The 17801-nt window shown below is 38.5% G+C and overlaps 2 protein-coding genes across 4 annotated transcripts in view; one reads left to right on the top strand and one right to left on the bottom strand.

Moving 5' to 3' along the window:
• LOC113672250 (DNA excision repair protein ERCC-6-like) overlaps positions 1-9949 on the top strand; it is a 15536-nt gene extending 5587 nt beyond the window's left edge. Inside the window, exons 10-22 of one of the 2 annotated variants that reach the window (XM_089190468.1) lie at positions 422-530; positions 983-1101; positions 1577-1793; positions 2526-2639; positions 3243-3291; positions 3630-3675; positions 4112-4255; positions 6067-6215; positions 6676-6776; positions 7165-7437; positions 8113-8201; positions 8745-9050; positions 9372-9949. In XM_089190468.1, coding sequence (XP_089046594.1) covers positions 422-530; positions 983-1101; positions 1577-1793; positions 2526-2639; positions 3243-3291; positions 3630-3675; positions 4112-4255; positions 6067-6215; positions 6676-6776; positions 7165-7437; positions 8113-8201; positions 8745-9050; positions 9372-9522 — 1867 coding nt within the window. In that variant the 3' untranslated portion in view covers positions 9523-9949. The remainder of the gene's footprint in view (positions 1-421; positions 531-982; positions 1102-1576; positions 1794-2525; positions 2640-3242; positions 3292-3629; positions 3676-4111; positions 4256-6066; positions 6216-6675; positions 6777-7164; positions 7438-8112; positions 8202-8744; positions 9051-9371) is intronic. The other variant, XM_089190469.1, reaches the window with a different exon arrangement.
• On the bottom strand, positions 9592-17801 carry LOC113669531 (glycosyltransferase 1 domain-containing protein 1). Of its 2 annotated transcripts, none has more exons than XM_027185583.2 (13): positions 17594-17801; positions 16695-16843; positions 16076-16181; positions 15592-15643; positions 15342-15378; positions 15143-15199; positions 14802-14860; positions 14446-14515; positions 13961-14010; positions 12783-12826; positions 11984-12104; positions 11355-11453; positions 9592-10644 (listed from the first exon to the last, which is right to left on the bottom strand). In XM_027185583.2, the coding sequence occupies exons 1-13, from the start codon at positions 17659-17661 to the stop codon at positions 10429-10431; spliced, it is 1128 nt and encodes a 375-aa protein (XP_027041384.2). In that variant the 5' UTR covers positions 17662-17801; the 3' UTR covers positions 9592-10428. The 2 variants fall into 2 exon arrangements, with proteins under 2 accessions (XP_027041384.2, XP_089046598.1); XM_089190472.1 differs by having other exon boundaries at positions 15143-15196; positions 17594-17789.

Raw genomic sequence — 17801 nt, 5'->3', positions numbered from 1 at the left:
CCGGCACCACAGGCCGACCACCTCCATCGGGTGGTCTGCTGTGGTGCCAACTGATTTCCACCCATCACCGGGTCGCGCCTTTTAACAATTTACCTTTTACTTACTCCATGTATTTTTGTGTTTGCAGTCTCCCCAGTCAATACAGAGCTAATAAATGCCTCTAAATTTCTGATAAATTTTAGCGTCTGTGCAACTACGCACCTACCCCTCCCCTAACCCAACAACAGTCACCTGATGACAAGTTAGGGTTAATTTTGGGTTAGTCTTAGGTTATTTATTTAGGCCTGGGAGCCTGGATCTGGGGACGAGGGTACTTAAATTCACCTCCAGCCGCATGGGGAACTACTCTGAGAGGCTTTCTGCAATAAACTCTGTCACTTAGAGTGATCATTGCCTTATCTGTGTTCTCTTTAATTGATAGAATGCCTAAGGAGTTAACCAGGAAAAACGACTTTGTTGTCTGGCTCTACATGTCCGAAAGTCAAATCAAAATCTACAGTGACTTTTTAGGACTGGAAAGAGTGAAAGAGGTATGCATTTCAGATATATGATGGTTAAAAGAATTATCTGCCAAGTTTTCCAGTAAGATAATTACTAGTAAAAAAATCTCTCATCACCTAGTCAATTAAGCGCTAAACTATCCATAAAATTAGCAAAAATTTGACAATAACGACCTCAACCTGAAGTCGGAAAAACGTAAACCAAATACAGAAAAATTGGCATAAAGCGGAACGAATGAACAAAGTAAGATAATTGAAATAGTTTCCATTCGTGTAAAATTAAACATTTTTCAGGTTTAATTTAATTTTTGCAAAATGTCATACTGGTCAGAGATCACTTTTTTCTTGAAAGTTAACGAAAATGACTAACATTGCCGAGCTGATACTGCTGTTACATACACTGTTTAACTCGTCAAACAGCTTGATTTTATTTTTGAATAAACGATATGAAGGGAGATTGTGTATTGGTATTATATTTTTAGCTGTTAATGAGCACTCGTTCCCCATTGGCTGAGTTGAATGTGCTGAAGAAGATCTGTGATCATCCTCGACTGTTATCTACTCTGGCTTGTGAGCAGCTCGGCTTGGATGAACAGGCCAGGTTTGTTCTCCAATTTTAAAGTAACTTATTACCGCTGTTAAAAAAAGTCCCTATATGTACAGTGAAAAAGGGCTTCCGCAAATCGAGCTGGCCTCATGTAAAAGTCGTTCACTCTCCCAAAACAAAAACTTGAAAAATAAAATGGTAGAGAAGGAGTTGAGTGTAACAGTCAACAACAGACAGTTACATAAGAAAACAAAACTACCAAAAAGAAGCTTGTTTTCATAGATGTTGCAAGACATTTTGTGAAACAAGACTGATGCATGTTTGTGAAAATATCGTTATGCGTAGTACCCAGTGCAGTTTTTTTTTCTCCCAGTTCCCAGGAGGTGGGCGCGCAATGAAGTTAACTTTTAATAAAGGCTTTAAAAGCTTGTGCATTAAAAAATGTTTACCTATCTTTGTACACCGACTTCACTTCGCAAACGTCAAATTTGTTTTACTCTATGAATTACACTCAAGCTTTACATTTCAGACTGGTGGAAATGGACGCTGATGAAGACGATTCCAGATCATTTGCCACTCAACCAAAAGGCCTGGGGCCCTCAGACAAGGTGCTGACACAGGAGTCAGGGAAAATGGTGTTCTTGGTGTCCCTGTTGGACAATCTCAAGGCTGAGGGCCACAGGTGTCTGGTGTTCAGTCAATCAAGAAAGATGCTGGACATTGTTCAGCGGGTTATCACTCATAGGGTAGGTCGGGAAAATTGCTGTGCATGTTTTCTTTAGTTTAGTTTTCTTGAACCAAGGTGTGGCCACTCAAGTTAGAAAAAAACGGGGATACATAGTATATTCAAGGTATTTTATATCTTGTTTTACTGCTTTCAGTTTCTATTTCATTTTGCTTTAATAAGGGGACACGTAAACCAAATTTGACGTTGGCGAACAAGCTTAATCTTTCTTAATTCTTCCTGTTCCTGTTGAAGTTAAATAAATTCTGCTGATGCTTTTTCTATCTTGGCTGTCAATCGCTCTTTAAGTTTTTTTTTTTTCCAAGTTCAAAACGTTATGGATTTACAGAAGGATCAACGTGTAGAAAGCTCTTTGACACAATCACCAACGGGCCGCACAGAGTTTATTGCATGAGGCAACTTTACATTCTTTGACGAATACGACTACGAAATCTATGTTTCCCGGCTGAGAAACAGTAATCGTGCGCGAACCTGCGTCGGCGGGAAAAACGCGGGAACCCTCAGCATTTTGGGTCAAATTTTGCTGACGATGATTTGGCAAACTGTGTTCATTATTAAGGCTATAATAAAGCTTTACGAGATATTAGCGTCCTAAATATTTTCCTTAAAATTGGAATTCAATTGCACTTGTAGTCAAACTTGTCCTTAAGGTCTGGATACTAAAAATAAGTCTTAATAACATATGTGATCCCAGTTACAAACTGTTACAAACATTGAGGTATTTTATCCTCAGGGACACAAGGTTATTCGTATCGACGGCACGATAACAAGTACAGCTGAACGGCAGCATCTTATCAACACATTCCAGACTGATTCGTCTTACACATGCTTCCTTCTCACAACACAGGTCTGTGGAGTATGCTCAGATTTCAGATACCTGCATCAGTTTTCGGACGGAAACACCAATCCCGGATACTTGTGTCCGTTTTTGGACACTTCCGGTCAATTTTAAACACTACTGTGCGATTTAAAATACTAGTGTCCGATTTTAGACACAAATATCCGATTTTAGACACTAGTGTCAGATTTCAAGCACTTGTGTCCGATTTTGGAAACATTTTAGATACAAGTGTCTAATTCTGGACACTGGTGCCCGATTTTGAAGAATGGCCTCCGATTTTGGACAGTAGTGTCCGCTTTTAGACTCTAGTGTCTAAGTTTAGACATTAGTGTCCGATTTTAGACACTAGTGTCCGATTTTAGATGTTAGTGTCTTATTTTGGACATAAGTATGCAATTATGGACACTAGTGTCTGATCATTTTAGACTCCAGTGTTCGATTTTGGATGCTAGAATCCGAATTTGGACACAATTTTCCATTTTGAGTCGCAAAGCTTCGTCAGGGTCTAATGTACTAACGCTTTAAAGGTCTGCTTTTTAAACTTCTATTGATCAACTTTTATTTATAACCTAAAATATTTGAAATATTTCAATTGCTCCTTTTCTGCAGGTCGGTGGCGTTGGAATAACACTGACCTCTGCCGATCGTGTGGTTATCTGTGAGTATTCAACGTTTGTACCAAGACTTCTAAGCGATTCCGAATCGATTATCCGCCAAATAGTTCGGTGTAAAAATGTTTAGATGTAGCGTTAAACAGTAGACCTTGGTATGATTATCTAGGGAATGAACTATTGAACCGATCCAGTTCTGACATTTTGAAATTCAGCGTAAGACAGAGGAATCAACCCCCACAAACTCTGGTGTCTACTTCTCGGACTCGCTTTGACATTGTTGTTTCACGCCAAATTTTTAAATCTTCAAATTAGACACACGGTATTTCAAAACAAATCCGTTCAAACATGGCGCATTATTGACAAATAATTCTTGTTTCCTCAGTTGACCCGAGCTGGAATCCTGCCTCAGATGCCCAAGCCGTAGACAGGTACAATACTAGGGGTTTTTCTTTTTTGGGAAGGTTTTTCTTTAGGGAAGGGGGGAGGGGTGGGGGGGGGGGGTAAAGTGCGATTTATCGAGGGAATGAGCCGATTAGTTTTAGACATATTTCCACCTCAGGGAGGTGTCTGTTTTAGAGGGCGAATGATCAAGGAGTTACTGTTGTGACGGGAATTGCATTATTTTTGAACCAGGGGAAATTGATTTATTCCGTTGTACAAACGTATTGTAAAAAAAACCTGAAATTCATCAAGGTGAGGACTTAGTCAATCACAAACTTTTGATAAGTTTTCATGTTCAGTGGAAACTTGTCCCAAGTAGTGTATAGATTGTCAAGGTTTAATGTAACCTAATGTTGCAGCACTCAGTGTTTAGGCCAAAAGAAAAGATTAAAAGATATGATCTGGTGTCCTTTTTGTAAACAGAGTTTACAGAATTGGACAGAAAAAGACTGTTGTTATTTACCGGCTAATCACATGTGGAACACTTGAAGAGAAGATTTACCGCAAGCAGATCTTCAAAGATGCTCTGATGAAGCAGACCACAGGCTTGTCCAAGAATCCCTTTAGGTAAAACCAAAGAGATCGTTTTATCTTTCGTGGGGAATTCCAGCTGGTCATGTGTTTTTTCTACTCGATTATTAGTTGACATACTGTTTCGCGCTCTTTTCGAGCTCTGTTTTTTTCTGCGTTCTGTTTGATTGTTTGTTACGTTAGTATCTCGTGCAATGTTTTCTCTGTTTTCTACTTAACTGTTTGTTACGTTAGTCTCGCGCATTGTTTTGTATGTGTTCTGTTTGTTTGTTTGTTACGTTAGCATACAGCGCACTGTTTTCACTGTGTTTGATTGTATGTTACATTAGTGACTTTTCTCTGTGTTCTGTTTGACTGTTTTTCACGTTAGAGTCTCGCGTACTGTTTCGTATGTGTTCTGTTTTGTTGTTTGTTGCCTTAGTCTTAACGCATTGTTTAGAATGTGTTCTGTTTGATTCTTTGTCGCGTTTGTGTCTCTTTCACTGTTTTATTTGTGTTCTGTTTGATTCTTTGTCACGCCAGTGTCTCGCACACTGTTTTGTATGTGTTCTGTTTGATTGTTTGTCGCGTTAGTACCTCGTGCACTGTTTTGTATGTGTTCTGTTTCATTGTTTGTCACGTTAGTGCCTCGCGCACTGTTTTGTGTGCTCTGTTTGATTTTTTGTTACGTTAGTGTCTCGCGCATTGTTTTGTATGTGTTCTGTTTGATTATTTGTCACGTTAATGTCTCGCTCACTGTTTTGTATGTGTTCTGTTAACTGTTTGTCAAGTTAGTGTCTCGCGCACTGTTTTGTATGTGTTCTGTCGACTGTTCGTCACGTTAGTGTCTCGCGCACTGTTTTGTATATGGTCTGTTGACTGTTTGTTACGTTAGTGTCTCGCGCACTGTTTTGTATGTGTTCTGTTGACTGTTTGTTACGTTAGTGTCTCGCGCACTGTTTTGTATGTGTTCTGTTGACTGTTTGTCACGTTAGTGTCTCGCGCACTGTTTTGTATATGGTCTGTTGACTGTTTGTTACGTTAGTGTCTCGCGCACTGTTTTGTATGTGTTCTGTTGACTGTTTGTTACGTTAGTGTCTCGCGCACTGTTTTGTATGTGTTCTGTTTGATTGTTTGTCACGTAAGGGACTTATGCACTGGTTTCATTGTGTTTTGTTTGATTGTTAATATGGACAGTTTCATACCCCTACCCCAGCGCGACATTTGATTTGTTTTTTTCTCGCTATAGTGGACACTCAAATACTTCGTCCACGATCCTGACTCACATAATATAAATCGACATTACGATAAAGGAAGGTAAAGAAACCATTCTTGAATAGCCTATTCAAGAATGGTTTCTTTACCTTCCGGGGTGCGGTCGGATCTTTTTATGGTTCGTGAGACCACCTTAAAAACTTTATCTGTAGTTACATATTATTTCGTATGTTTAGAGACAAATCAATTAATTTTTCTCTCGTACCCCCGCTATTACGGACACTAAATCTTCTTTTTCTCCCCCCCCCCCTCCCCCCCCTCCCCTCCCCTTCTGCGGGTTACCGCAATAGCGGGAGTTGACTGTATTATTTTGCATCGTTTAAGATCAGAACCATTACATTGCCTGTACTGGGTGACAAAGCAGGGCAAGAACCAAACTTTAATCTATAGTTTGAATTGGTTTTTCACTTGTTTCGCTCCTAATGAGCCCTCAGGGTCCCGGCTGTCATTGCCGGCTTGAACATGACTTTCTCAATTCCGTTTTTAATCATAACTTCTCCATTCAAGGAGGTTTTGTCTTTTATTTTAAGTGCTTACTCTGTCTTGAACGAGGAAAAAAGTACCTTAAATCTTAAAATGACTTCATCTTACAGGTATTTCAGTCACCAAGAGTTACGTGACTTGTTCACACTGGAAGATCCTCATCATTCAAAAACGCAACTACAGCTTGATCAGATGCACTCGAAACACAGGAAAACTGACAATGAACTGGAAAAACACATCAAGTTTTTACGCACCTTAAGTGAGTAACTGAAAGGAAACGATTCCTCGTAGATACTAGTTAACTATTCCACCTTAAAAACGTTTCATGAAATTTAGACCGTTTACCGACCCTCTTTATAAAGATCTCTCATTCACTAACAATACATGCACGGTGGCAATTTTGACGGGCATGAATTGGGGCATGTCAAATCTGTAGCATCTACTTTGGAGTGTGGGATCTGGGTTCTTTAGCAATGGAGGTCGTTTTACGTGAATTGTTGGGCCAGCTACGTTCCTTGAATTTGTCTCTTCTGAATTGTGAACGTCATTTGCTATTTTATCATTATTTTTTCGATGTCCTTGATCTCTTTCTTTGAAAGAATTGAGAAATTATTCAGCCCGTGGATTAGGGAACAAATAGTGCCCCATTTAAGGGGAGTAACAGTTTACTTTCCGTCATTACCTTCATTGAATTTTAATAAAGTGTTGCCTTTCTACAGACATATTCGGTATTTCTGACCATGATCTGATGTATTCTCATGAAGATGTGGAAACAGCCGATGAACATTCAGTACCTGACAGGGAGGCCATCCAAGCCAGAGTAAGTTATCCCGCTGTTTAATCTCGTCATATCAACTACCCGCTTAGTTTCTTTAATATTAAGACTTCGACAAACCCCTTTTTCTTACACGTTGAGGCTGTTAATCTCTTTCGTAGCCGTGGTTGGGATGTCACGCAACGCTTTGGGGGGGAGGGGTGGGAAGGGGAAAGCATATTACTCAATGATAAACCAAACACATGGTACGAGGGATGCTACGAAAGCAGAACTGATGTTAGATTTTTCTTTCTTCAAGAAAAATATTTTAAAGAATACATAGTGTTATTTTTCTCAGCCTGAACGTCCCAGAGGGCTCTTCATATGTCCCTCCATTAATACTTCTGTGCGAATTTTACTCCTTGGACTGTTCTATTTTTGCACTTTTTTTTAGGTTCTCCGAGCCCAGAATTTAGTTGCAGCTGAATCAGGATTTTCAGGACAAACTCGACCCGGTACCTTATATCCCCCATCGGGAGTCCCCAGTACCTGTCCCCGAAAGATCTCAGATAACCAGGAAAGAATGGTCATACCCCAGGGACTACGGCATTCTCTTCCTTCGAGTGAAAATACCATGACTGCCCGGCAAAAAATACAGGCGAAAATTGACAGTGAGGTGTTCATTATACCCAAACGCGACGACACGAAGAGATTTCAGCCAAGTCAGGTTTGTGAACTATACTCAAAGTTATTTGGCTTTATTAACCGAGTTGATAATGTAAATTGGCCCCCATCAATATTTTCCACAGCTGACATTTCGAGTGTTAGCCCCTTCGTCAGAACTGACGCTCGAAACGTCGACTTTAGAAACTCTCTACGGTGGCCAGATTACATCATCAACTCCGGTGATAAAACCAAATCATCTTATAACACACCCACTGATACAGCATCTTTACAATCTTATCCTCTATACTCGGAGTGGTTTGCATGTGATTATTGTGACAACATCGATCTATTAGAGTTTTTAAGCCTTAAGCTTAGTCTCTGTTTTCAAAAGGCAATCAAAAGTTGTAAAATATTTTCATTTTGAATGATATTTGTCGAATGATCGAATGATGGCTTTTAAAAAAACATGTGGTGAACCGCACACATTGCTTCTAAGATGATTTTTTAATATTTTTCTTTTTGACCGGTTTTATTCTTTTTTTGTTTTCATTTACTTTTGTCTTTATGCTGTCGAACCTCTCGTTACGGACACCTCTCTTAAAACAGACATTTTGCTCTGTCCCTTCGGTTCACGGTTTACCCTTGAAGAGAGGCTTGTAAGAGAGAATTTTGTAATTTTGTCTTTCACAGTTGCGATGTAAACTGAATAGCTGACTTCCTCTTTTCTTCCCACCAGGCTTCAAGATCAGCACAGAATTCATCACCAGTCCTCATAGATCTTTGTTCTCCTGCAGCTCCTAAGGAGAGTTCTCCCCCTCCTGAAATGTATGCTGGGAGTATTATACACAACAGTTTCGTTTGTATTCATTTTGTTAATAGTCAACTGGAATATTTCAATAGTTTGTTTGGGCGTAATTGTGAAACTTCAACGGTTTTCGGGGATAAACTTAACGGGACTAAGTCGCTCTACGTGGAACTCGTTTCTTTTAAGAAGAAAGCTGACCTGTAACCGAGGGAAACTTTAAAGTACTTTAATAGTTCTATATTTTAGATGATTACCATAGAGGTAAGAATAAATCCAAAAGGTGCAGGTATGGACTGCTTGGTGATTTTGGAATATCAGTCCGTCAGTGTTACAGCCGTATTTCCAGAGGGTGCCATTTTGCCCCCCGCTTGTTAGCTTTACAAAAAAAAGGGCCAAAATATGATTGGTTAAAAAATTATGACTTCACGGAAATCGTTTGGGATCGCAGGCGTTTTTTCGCAGGCTGGCAGAAGCGTTGATGGGAAGTACGTCTATCACGCTGGTTATTAAAATATATGAATTGTGTGATATATTACCTGATGAATTAAGTTTCTTTCTGTTAGTATTAATGACTCACCTGCTGTGTTGAAGAAGAACAGACGGAAAAGTATGAGTCAGAGGATTGAACTTCCGGTGATCGATGATGATGATGATGATGAGGATAAGGATGATGAAGAGCTAAAGGAACACGAGAGCTCACAAGATGACAACAACGACATAGATGAAGATCACGAGGAATTGGAAGGCTCTGTGCCGAGCCAGTGTCCCTCAGGGGAACATGTGTGTGATGCCATCAAGATACACAAGTGTGCGTGTGTGATCAGCTCATCAGAGAGAGAGAAGTACGACTTGTGTCTCGTCAATGGAAGGTTTGTGCTGTTTGATATGATTCTTCATCATTCTGAAAATTTGCCGGAGTTAGGTTATTATAACTCGGCTAATATTCGTGCAACTCGGATTTAACTCGGGTAATGTTCGTGCAAGTCGGATTTAACTCTGATGATGTTTTTGCAACTCAATTTAACTCGGGTGACGTTCGTGCTTTTTGTTAGTAGGTTATTGGATTACGATGTGCTATAAGAACGAGAAATGACAGAAAATCACGATGTGAAGACTCAAAGGAGACTGGGCGCGCAATGATAATTGGGTAGCTCGCCTCAGTCCTCTTGGTATTTTTTTTTCATTTACAGACAACTGGAACTAGAAGGCAAGGTACAGGAGGCTGCTATGCACTATATGGACGCCTTAGAATTGATGGACAGTGATTATTCTGTACATGTCAAAGTTCTGGAGCTGGCTGAGCAAATGAATTTCCAACCTCCGTTGATTGAAACAGCATAGCTTTTGATGAAGAATGCTCGATTACAGTTGGGTTAATATATCGAAACTGATTAAAAGAGGCAATAAAGCTAAATTATTTAAAATTTAATTTTTTTTGAAATTTTAAAATAAAAGGGAAGAAAAAAAGTGAGCAGACTATTAGAAATGTAAATCAGCTATTCTGAAAGATGAATTTGCATGTGCCGTTATGCTTCCATCTCGTGATTCTTCGTGGTTCCGCAAATCTGTGCAACTATTCCCACTAAAAACAAGTAAAGGAAAGAAGGATTGTTTAGCTATACTGCCGACCATGTAAGTTTACGCGAGGAAATTCGTTGTATAGGTATTCCTATAAAATTTACAAATTGGTTGAAAACATTCCTTCAGATTTAAAGTAAGACAATGATATATCTTTACTCAAATGAAATTATTAAAAATTTTGGGTCAATTTTTTGTAATATTTCTTTAACTTCTTTGCTGATTGTTTATGTGTGGTGTTTGTATTTAAGCGAAGGATAGTGTCTGACTTTAACCACTTACAACCGCTTTCGGACATTACCGTCCACTTCCGGACGGTAACTTCCAATTTCGGACAAAAGCGTCTACTTTCGGAGATTTTTTTGTACCGACTTTCAAATTTTATCGAAAACCGTTCCATTTTCCAGAAAAGTTTTATCAATTTAGGGAACGCGGGTAAAATGTCTTCGCTTGGTAACGAAATACTGATTTCCTTCAGGTTATATTTAAGCGTTTACACATCATCCAATGGGGGCGTTGGCTGGGACTAATCTTGTACCCAGATCCTGCGGCGGCGATTATGACCCTCCAATCCAGACCATTACCAACACTTCTACTTCACGTATTGCTGAGCAACCCTTCGCCACATTTTCCTGTTCTTGACTCCTTCAGAAGCATTGTGCACATTCTTCAACATACTTGCTCTGTCAGAATTTCCCTCGACTCCTCAAAGGTGGACCCAGACTGTTGCCGCTGAAGTGAAATAAGTTTCTTCACAAGCCACTTGTATGTTTTAGTTTCTTTCTCAACAGAGTGATGCTCGCCAATGTACTTTTTAGCATTCGTTGTTATGTAGTTGCGAAGTTGAGGAGATTTCTTTAATTCTTTGGCAAGTGTGATAAATTCCTTTCAGGTAAACAACAAAGAAACATCATGGTACAATTTTCTAATGGTAAAAGTGAAGAGTACATTAGTAAAACTGGACCTCTTCAATACGTTATTTCTGGTGTGGTTGGATTTTCTAGTTGATAATTTGCGTCGATTTTAAGCGCAGTTAAGGCCTTTTCAAATTCTCATGGCATCAACGATTTCTTCTGGTCATGACACCAGGTATTGTTAACTTAAGTGAGCAAAACACAACAAAATGATATACAGGCTAAAGAAAGCAAAGTTTCGATGAAAACATCATATTTAGCACAACGCCTTCAAAAAAAAGTGTTCAAAAACTGAAACCTTATATTTCTAATATGATTACAGTGACAAGCGGAATCAAGGTAACTAACAATGCAGTGGCGGATCCAGACCTCGAGCTGAGTGGGGACCCGGTTTTTTGTCGCTTGCCCTGCCGGCTTTTCTTCTTTCTGCGATTCTTTCTTTTTTTACCCAAAATAGGGAAGGGGAGGGCGGGGCGGCCCCCCCCTCCAGGCCCCTCCCGTAGATCCGCCACTGCAATGTATGCAGAAAAAGCATAAAATCTTATTGGGCTAGGATGTATTTCTTGAAAACCAAAATGTATAAAGAGAGCAATTAGAGGCACTTTAGAAAGTCAATTCAATACTACTTTAATTACGTCACTTTTCTTTCGGGAAAAAGAAAACTTTATCTGAGTAACAAACCTCGGGTGAATTATAGAGAATACCAGTCTCTTTGTGTTTTATCACTGCAGAGTTTCCAGGAATGATTCGTGCCAGTACTGGAACACCAAGTGCCATGGACTGTTATCGGACAAAAACATAAAAAGTTAGAATATTCGAAAAGGAAAAAAGGCCTCACATTTCACCAAGGCGAAAGGCCATCCATTATGATAATTGACCGGTCTGAAGTCGTTAACGATTTACAGGAAGAAAAAAAAAGTGTGCGACTGCTTGAAAAAAATTCGTTCTTCTATGATAACAATAATCGGATTTTTAACTAGTCACTTTTTTCTGACAATAAACTAATTACAGTGTGTGTTGAAATAAACCAATTATTTGAGTTTAATATTTAATGGCAGACGGACCAATCGGAGTTTGCGATAGAAAAGGCACATCTATGTTTGACCACAGCAGCCTGAACCAAGACAAATCAAGCTGCGCCTGCGCTCTAAGTTAATGGCAAAAGGCAGCGCACGCGATCCTAACATTGCACGTGCGTTTCTTTTCGTCGCACGTGCTGCCTTTTGCAATGGACTTGAAGTGGAAGTGGAGTCTTAGTTCTGATGCAGTCCGTTTGCGGCGATTCAGATGATTATTACTGATTGACTAACCTCTAAAAGAGCAGATGCCATTCCTTCACTGGTTGAACTGTTTACAACAGCGAAGCAACTTTGCATTGCTGCATGGAGATCACATGCTGGCAATGGCGGAAAAATGTGAACTCCTGGAAATCTACAAGTAATAGTTACAGTTCCAAAAGTTAGTAACCATGAAATTTAAAAACCTGAGCTGTGGTATTTATGCACTGTAGTTGGAGGAAATATATTTCATCTATATATTGGGGATTCATTTTCACATTTTTTGCCATTGCAAAATTATCTTGGAAAATTAGTAACATGAAGTTTAGTACCCCACATACGTCAAGTAACATAAAAGGGAGTGTAACAAATCTCTTCTGAGAAACCATTTAGCAGAACTGAAAATGTTACTAGTTACAGGAGTAATTAAGCCTATGGTATGAAATTTGCAAATTATGAACTCAGGTAAAGCAATGATCCTTGCAGATCAGCTGTACTTTACAGGCAATTGTAGAAAAGAAGATTGACAAAAATTTAGGCTTTGACTGGATTCAAACCCTGCCTCCCAGACACTAGTTTGGTGTTACTAGCAAATGAGCCATGAACTCACACAATGGGAGTGAGGCACATTTCAGAGGGTTCTTCGTTCCCGAGGAGGAATCTGGAATCTAAATTAATTTCTTAATTCTTGTGTAGGATATTGTGTTTTATTTTGTCAAGAACACAAAACTTTCAAAATCCTTTAAATTTCAGGCCATTGACACGTTTTCTTCCTAAAAACCTTTTCTCAGTACACAGAGGTTTATTTATGTTTATATCCAGTTATTGATACCTCTGCACTTTAGATTTGATCTCTCTCGCAAATTCAGTGTCAAGCTATTAACATAAAAGAAAGAAAACAAAAGCAAACATAAAATACAAATTCATCAAGCTCTTTAAATTAAGTGCACGTGTGTTATGATGGCTGTGCAGTTAAATTAAATTAATTTAAACGGTGCTCTCTCAAGTTTAATCAGCCATTTAATGCTTTAAGCTGAGCAAATATCAATTTTTAAAGATTATGTGATGCAAGTGTTTAAAGTTTAATCATATAATTTTATGTTTACTTAAAAGTGCAGTGCTGTGCCTTATACAAAATACATACCTGTGAGAAACTAAATAGGTTGCATGAGTTATTTTAAGACAAAAATATAAGGAGAGGAGGGTAAGGATTAATGAGGGTTAGAGAGACAGAGCAGGACAGAGAGGCCAGGCATGAGTGATAGATGATGGAGAGATGATGAAAAAAGGAAGAGGAAGATATGCAATGGTGAGGGGTGAAAAGGGGGGGAGGGAGAAGAGGGGAAAGGTGAGGGGTGGGGAGAGAAGGATGAAGAGATGAGAGGGGGGAAAAGGGTGGAAAGGTGAGGGGTGGGGAGAGAAGGATGAAGAGATGAGAGGGGGGGAAAGGGTGGAAAGGTGAGGGGTGGGGAGAGAAGGATGAAGAGATGAGATGGAGGAATGGGGAAGAAGGATGTATAAGTGCTTATTGGGAAAGAACAGAGGAAGAATGAAGAAGTAAGGAGGGGGGTGGGAGTAGGACTGACAAGTAGGGGGTGGGGCAGGGGTATGGAGAGGTGGGTGATGGAGGGAGAGGAATGGAGGGGGAGGGGATGGGGAGAAGAATGGAGTGGTGAGGGGTACTAGAGAAGGAGAAGGGGGTGAAGGGGGTGAAGAGGACAGAAAAGTGAAGGGTTGGGGTGAGAGGAGAGAGGGAGAGGTAAGGGGTGGGGGAGAGGGACAGAGGGGTAAGGAGAGGGGGGCATGGAGCAAGGATGGGAGTGGAGGAATGAGGAGTGAGGGATGGAGAGCAGAATGGGAACTGAGGGGTGAGGGGGAGTGGCATAAGAGGTGGAAAATCCCTAATCACCCCATCCCCACCCACCTGTGCTCAAGTAATTAGACCCATGTGATAAACCAACAGAGTAACAAAAAGACAAAAAATTCCCATTGGTTTAAACAGAAACTCACCTCTGGTCCTACTATGACTAAGTGAATGCTATTGTCATCTTTATGCCATTCTAAGGGAAAAATTAACGTTCTAAGTATTATAAATGCCTCTACAACAATAATTATCAAGGAAGGTGTTAGTTGGAACAATTGACATATAATGAACTACTTCTTTTTTCCTTCTTACAATTTCAACACAACATCAAGCTGACATGAAGTGAAAATGAAGATAATTTTCGACAACGGAAATTATGCCCTTAAAATTGAAGGGTTAAGAAAAGTCTTAACTTAACCCTCTACACCCAAACATCAGTATGCATATTCTCTATATTGTTTCCCATACATTTCCTAATGTGCTGGCAAGGAGAATTTATTTCACAATCAAGAGTTTCTTAAATTGTAAGGAGAAATTAGATGCTAATCACTCTTAGGCATCAAAGGTTTAAACCATGGTACATAAGCTCTGATTGGCTTGTCACACCAATGAGCCAAAGCATCACACCCACCTGATATTGACTCTGCCAGATAAAGAGGGTCTTTCACTCGCCTTAAACCAGCAACCAACAAAAACACAGTCTGTAAAAACAAAATGATATCATAAGAGGTAAAACTGATTCTGATAATATAATGTTTTGGACTTTAAGGAGGCTGTATACATTAAAATGTGAAAAATGTCAGTCAGGCCAAGATACAGCAAGAGAAATTGTTTTCTTTTAATCTCTTAAATGTAGTAACTGAAGATTTGCAATATTATCATGCAGTTACTTCTAAGTCCTGATTATTGAAATACCAAAATTTGAGATAGTGAAGCTAGATTAGTATAATTCATAAATTTAAGTAAATATGTTCTTGATTAACTCACTAAGCCAGTGTGTTTGTGACTAAGGTAACCATTTGAAATTTTATGTTGTCTCTGTGCATCTAAGAAAGAAACAAAAAAACACTGATCAAACTATATAGTTACAAAATTAAAAACAACATCAACAACAAAACAAATCCAAAACAAACATTTAATATGGCTTTAAGATGTTCTTATTGTAGGGTTGAGAGCCACTCAAAAATCTCATTGGTTTTTTCACCTTCAATTACCAACAAAGAAAAGTTAAACCAAGGTGAAATGGAACAACTTCAGATAAATGACAGAAAACTGAACTCTGGTATTAGGACACTATTATAGTTAAGTTACAGTCATTAATTGCTCACCAATGACTTGTTTGCAATAGTCATGGAACAGAAATCCTGAAGGCTCAACACATACTGCTGCAAGAGTTATGAAGTGAAAGACTGATTAAGGCAATAAGTAATGACCTTTTTAGGTACAATTTTTTTTTTCAAGTTAGACATAAAAAAAAATATGAAATGCATGCTAAACTAAACTTATGAAGCTAGATTCATTGATTACCTTGTGGCTGTAAAATTATCTTCTCTTCACAATCTGGCTGTAAAGCAAAATGGAAAAAATACCAATTTTTTGTGTTGAGAAAAAAAATTGAAAAACAGCACCATCTATGTGTTATAGTGAATTGTTTGACGAGAAATGTGCCCTGATCTCCATGATTGTGAAGACCATTTTTAGCATTCATAGAAAACTACTTTAATCTCTCAAATCTTAATATTTACAGAGAATAATTTTATTGTAATTCAAAACCCACCCACAGAACCACTGCTTGATTCTTCATTGAAGAGCTAAAGGCCACAAGGTACCTAATAATAGAAATAAACGAGAACACTCAGTGGCAATAAAAGTCATGTGGGAGAGTGGAAAAGTGCATTACAATCATAACACTTAGAATCATGGTTGAGACAGTTTGATTTCCTTATACATCACCTAGAGACACTTTAAAGATGCTATAATGCTCCAAAGAAGTCTCAATGATATATCAAGGTGTGAAATTATTTTTCCAGGATTTTTTGTGAAAGGACCAAACATGTCTGAAGATGTCCCCTCTAGCAAGATTTCAAAGGATGTTCAGAAATTACTAGAAGTGACTGATAACAACAGATAGTCTGCAGTTCTTTCTCTTCCAAAGTATGTCCTTCCTTAACTGTAATAAAAAGTATGATCCATCCACTTTCATGTAGCAAAATCTCAAAACAAACAAGCAAGTAAATTTGACTCTGAGTTTATCTCATTACTTTGCCTTCCTGATGGCTTTGGTCATAGTCTCAAACTTCTCTTTGTCTCGGTCATACTCATTAAGATCTGTTCCTCCAAATATGATGGCAAATGGCACTGGACAATCTGGCAAAGGGTTCAAAAGGAAATTTTCATATCTCTTTAATTATCATATCCACTTTCTATAATTACTATGGTTAATGAGAATCGCACAACCCATTTCTTTCAATTTATCTATCACACATTTATCAATTGCAGTATTTACCCTTTCATTTTTAAGATCTGTAGTTCTCCAATCTACCTACTATGCATTACTATGAATATTAGCAAAGAGATTAACATCTCACATCAAGATGCAACACAAAATTTCCGCCCTGACTTAGTTGGGACAAGTTGCATTTTGATGACATGTTAAATGCAGATTAACTACTGTGCAGGCAACCTTGATCAAAATTATAACAGAATCAATAATCAAATAGATTCATGACTTCTGTCTCAGATTCCCATATGAGTCTGCCTGTGTCTCACTAATGTTAGATCTTATCATCCATCAAGACAAACTCAGGTAGAAGCAAAAATTGTGTCCAGGAAGGGTGTTTTCAAAAGTTTAGTACTGGGTTAGTTTAGATACTGACTTACCTAATAATAGTCGTCCAGCTCTCCAAGCATGTATGCCGATGGCACACTGGAAACCATCAGTTTTAACAAACTTGTTTACTGACTCACTGTCTTCAAAGGATGTCACACAACGCAAGCAGCAGGCTATGTCATAATCAGTGAGACACCTCCTAGGAATTTACCAGCGAGAAAAGAAAAGATACTTTAAACTTGCAGTACCCTGAAAACACATATATGTGCCTGTTTACTTTTTCTAAGCCTACAATATGTGAGATTTCCTTCTTCTCAAAAATCGGATTTCTGAAAATTTATTTAACGTAATCACCAAAGATTATCTAAACACTTTCAAAATATTTCCAAATTTGCTCTAATCATAAAAAAAAAAAATTGGTTTTCAGTCCCTCAAACTGAAGTACATAAGAAATTTTTGCACTAAACTCAAAACAATATTCGATAGTTAAATATGCCATTTAGCCTGTTTATTAAACTATTTTTACATTATTTTTGAAAATAAATCTAATTTTCCGGTATATTAATCTGTTAAACTAGCTACACGAGGTTTTGACGGGCAAAGAAGTCCTGAAAAGTTCTCGTGAATCTTTAATGTCTATATTTCCCGAATACAGATACACACAGCCACGAAATTTTTGTGAGAATTGCAAACCGGTCAGCGTATGGACCTTTAGAACCTGCAGATATCTTTCAATATCTAAGGGCACTTTGATATTATTCCGTTTTATATTTTAACAAAATAAAAGCTCTTCTAATTGATAAATCTGCCGAATAGAAATATTGCCTTCCCAAAATGCGACCAAAAGGTGACCTCCGATTACATATTTTCGAGGTTAATCGTTGATAGTAGTACCTGTTCACCAAACATAAAACAATTACGAACACTTTATTAGATCGCGAACACTTACCTAAGTCGATCGGCGGTGGAGAAATTTCCAGTTTCCGTCGTCAAAGACGCAAGGAACAAGATCTTCATGAATTTATGTCCAAATCTACTACCGGACAATAAACTTTTCGAGAACAAGTGCTACAAAAATATCAAGACATCGTATTTATATTACATCTAAAGTAAACAGAAATTGTTTACGTGTAAGGTGGAAATCTAAATTGGTAACC

This window comes from Pocillopora damicornis, chromosome 12 (assembly GCF_964200805.1).
Source record: "Pocillopora damicornis chromosome 12, jaPocDami1.2, whole genome shotgun sequence".
In the NCBI taxonomy this organism is placed as follows: domain Eukaryota; kingdom Metazoa; phylum Cnidaria; class Anthozoa; order Scleractinia; family Pocilloporidae; genus Pocillopora; species Pocillopora damicornis.
This window is presented reverse-complemented; position numbering and strand designations above follow the sequence as displayed.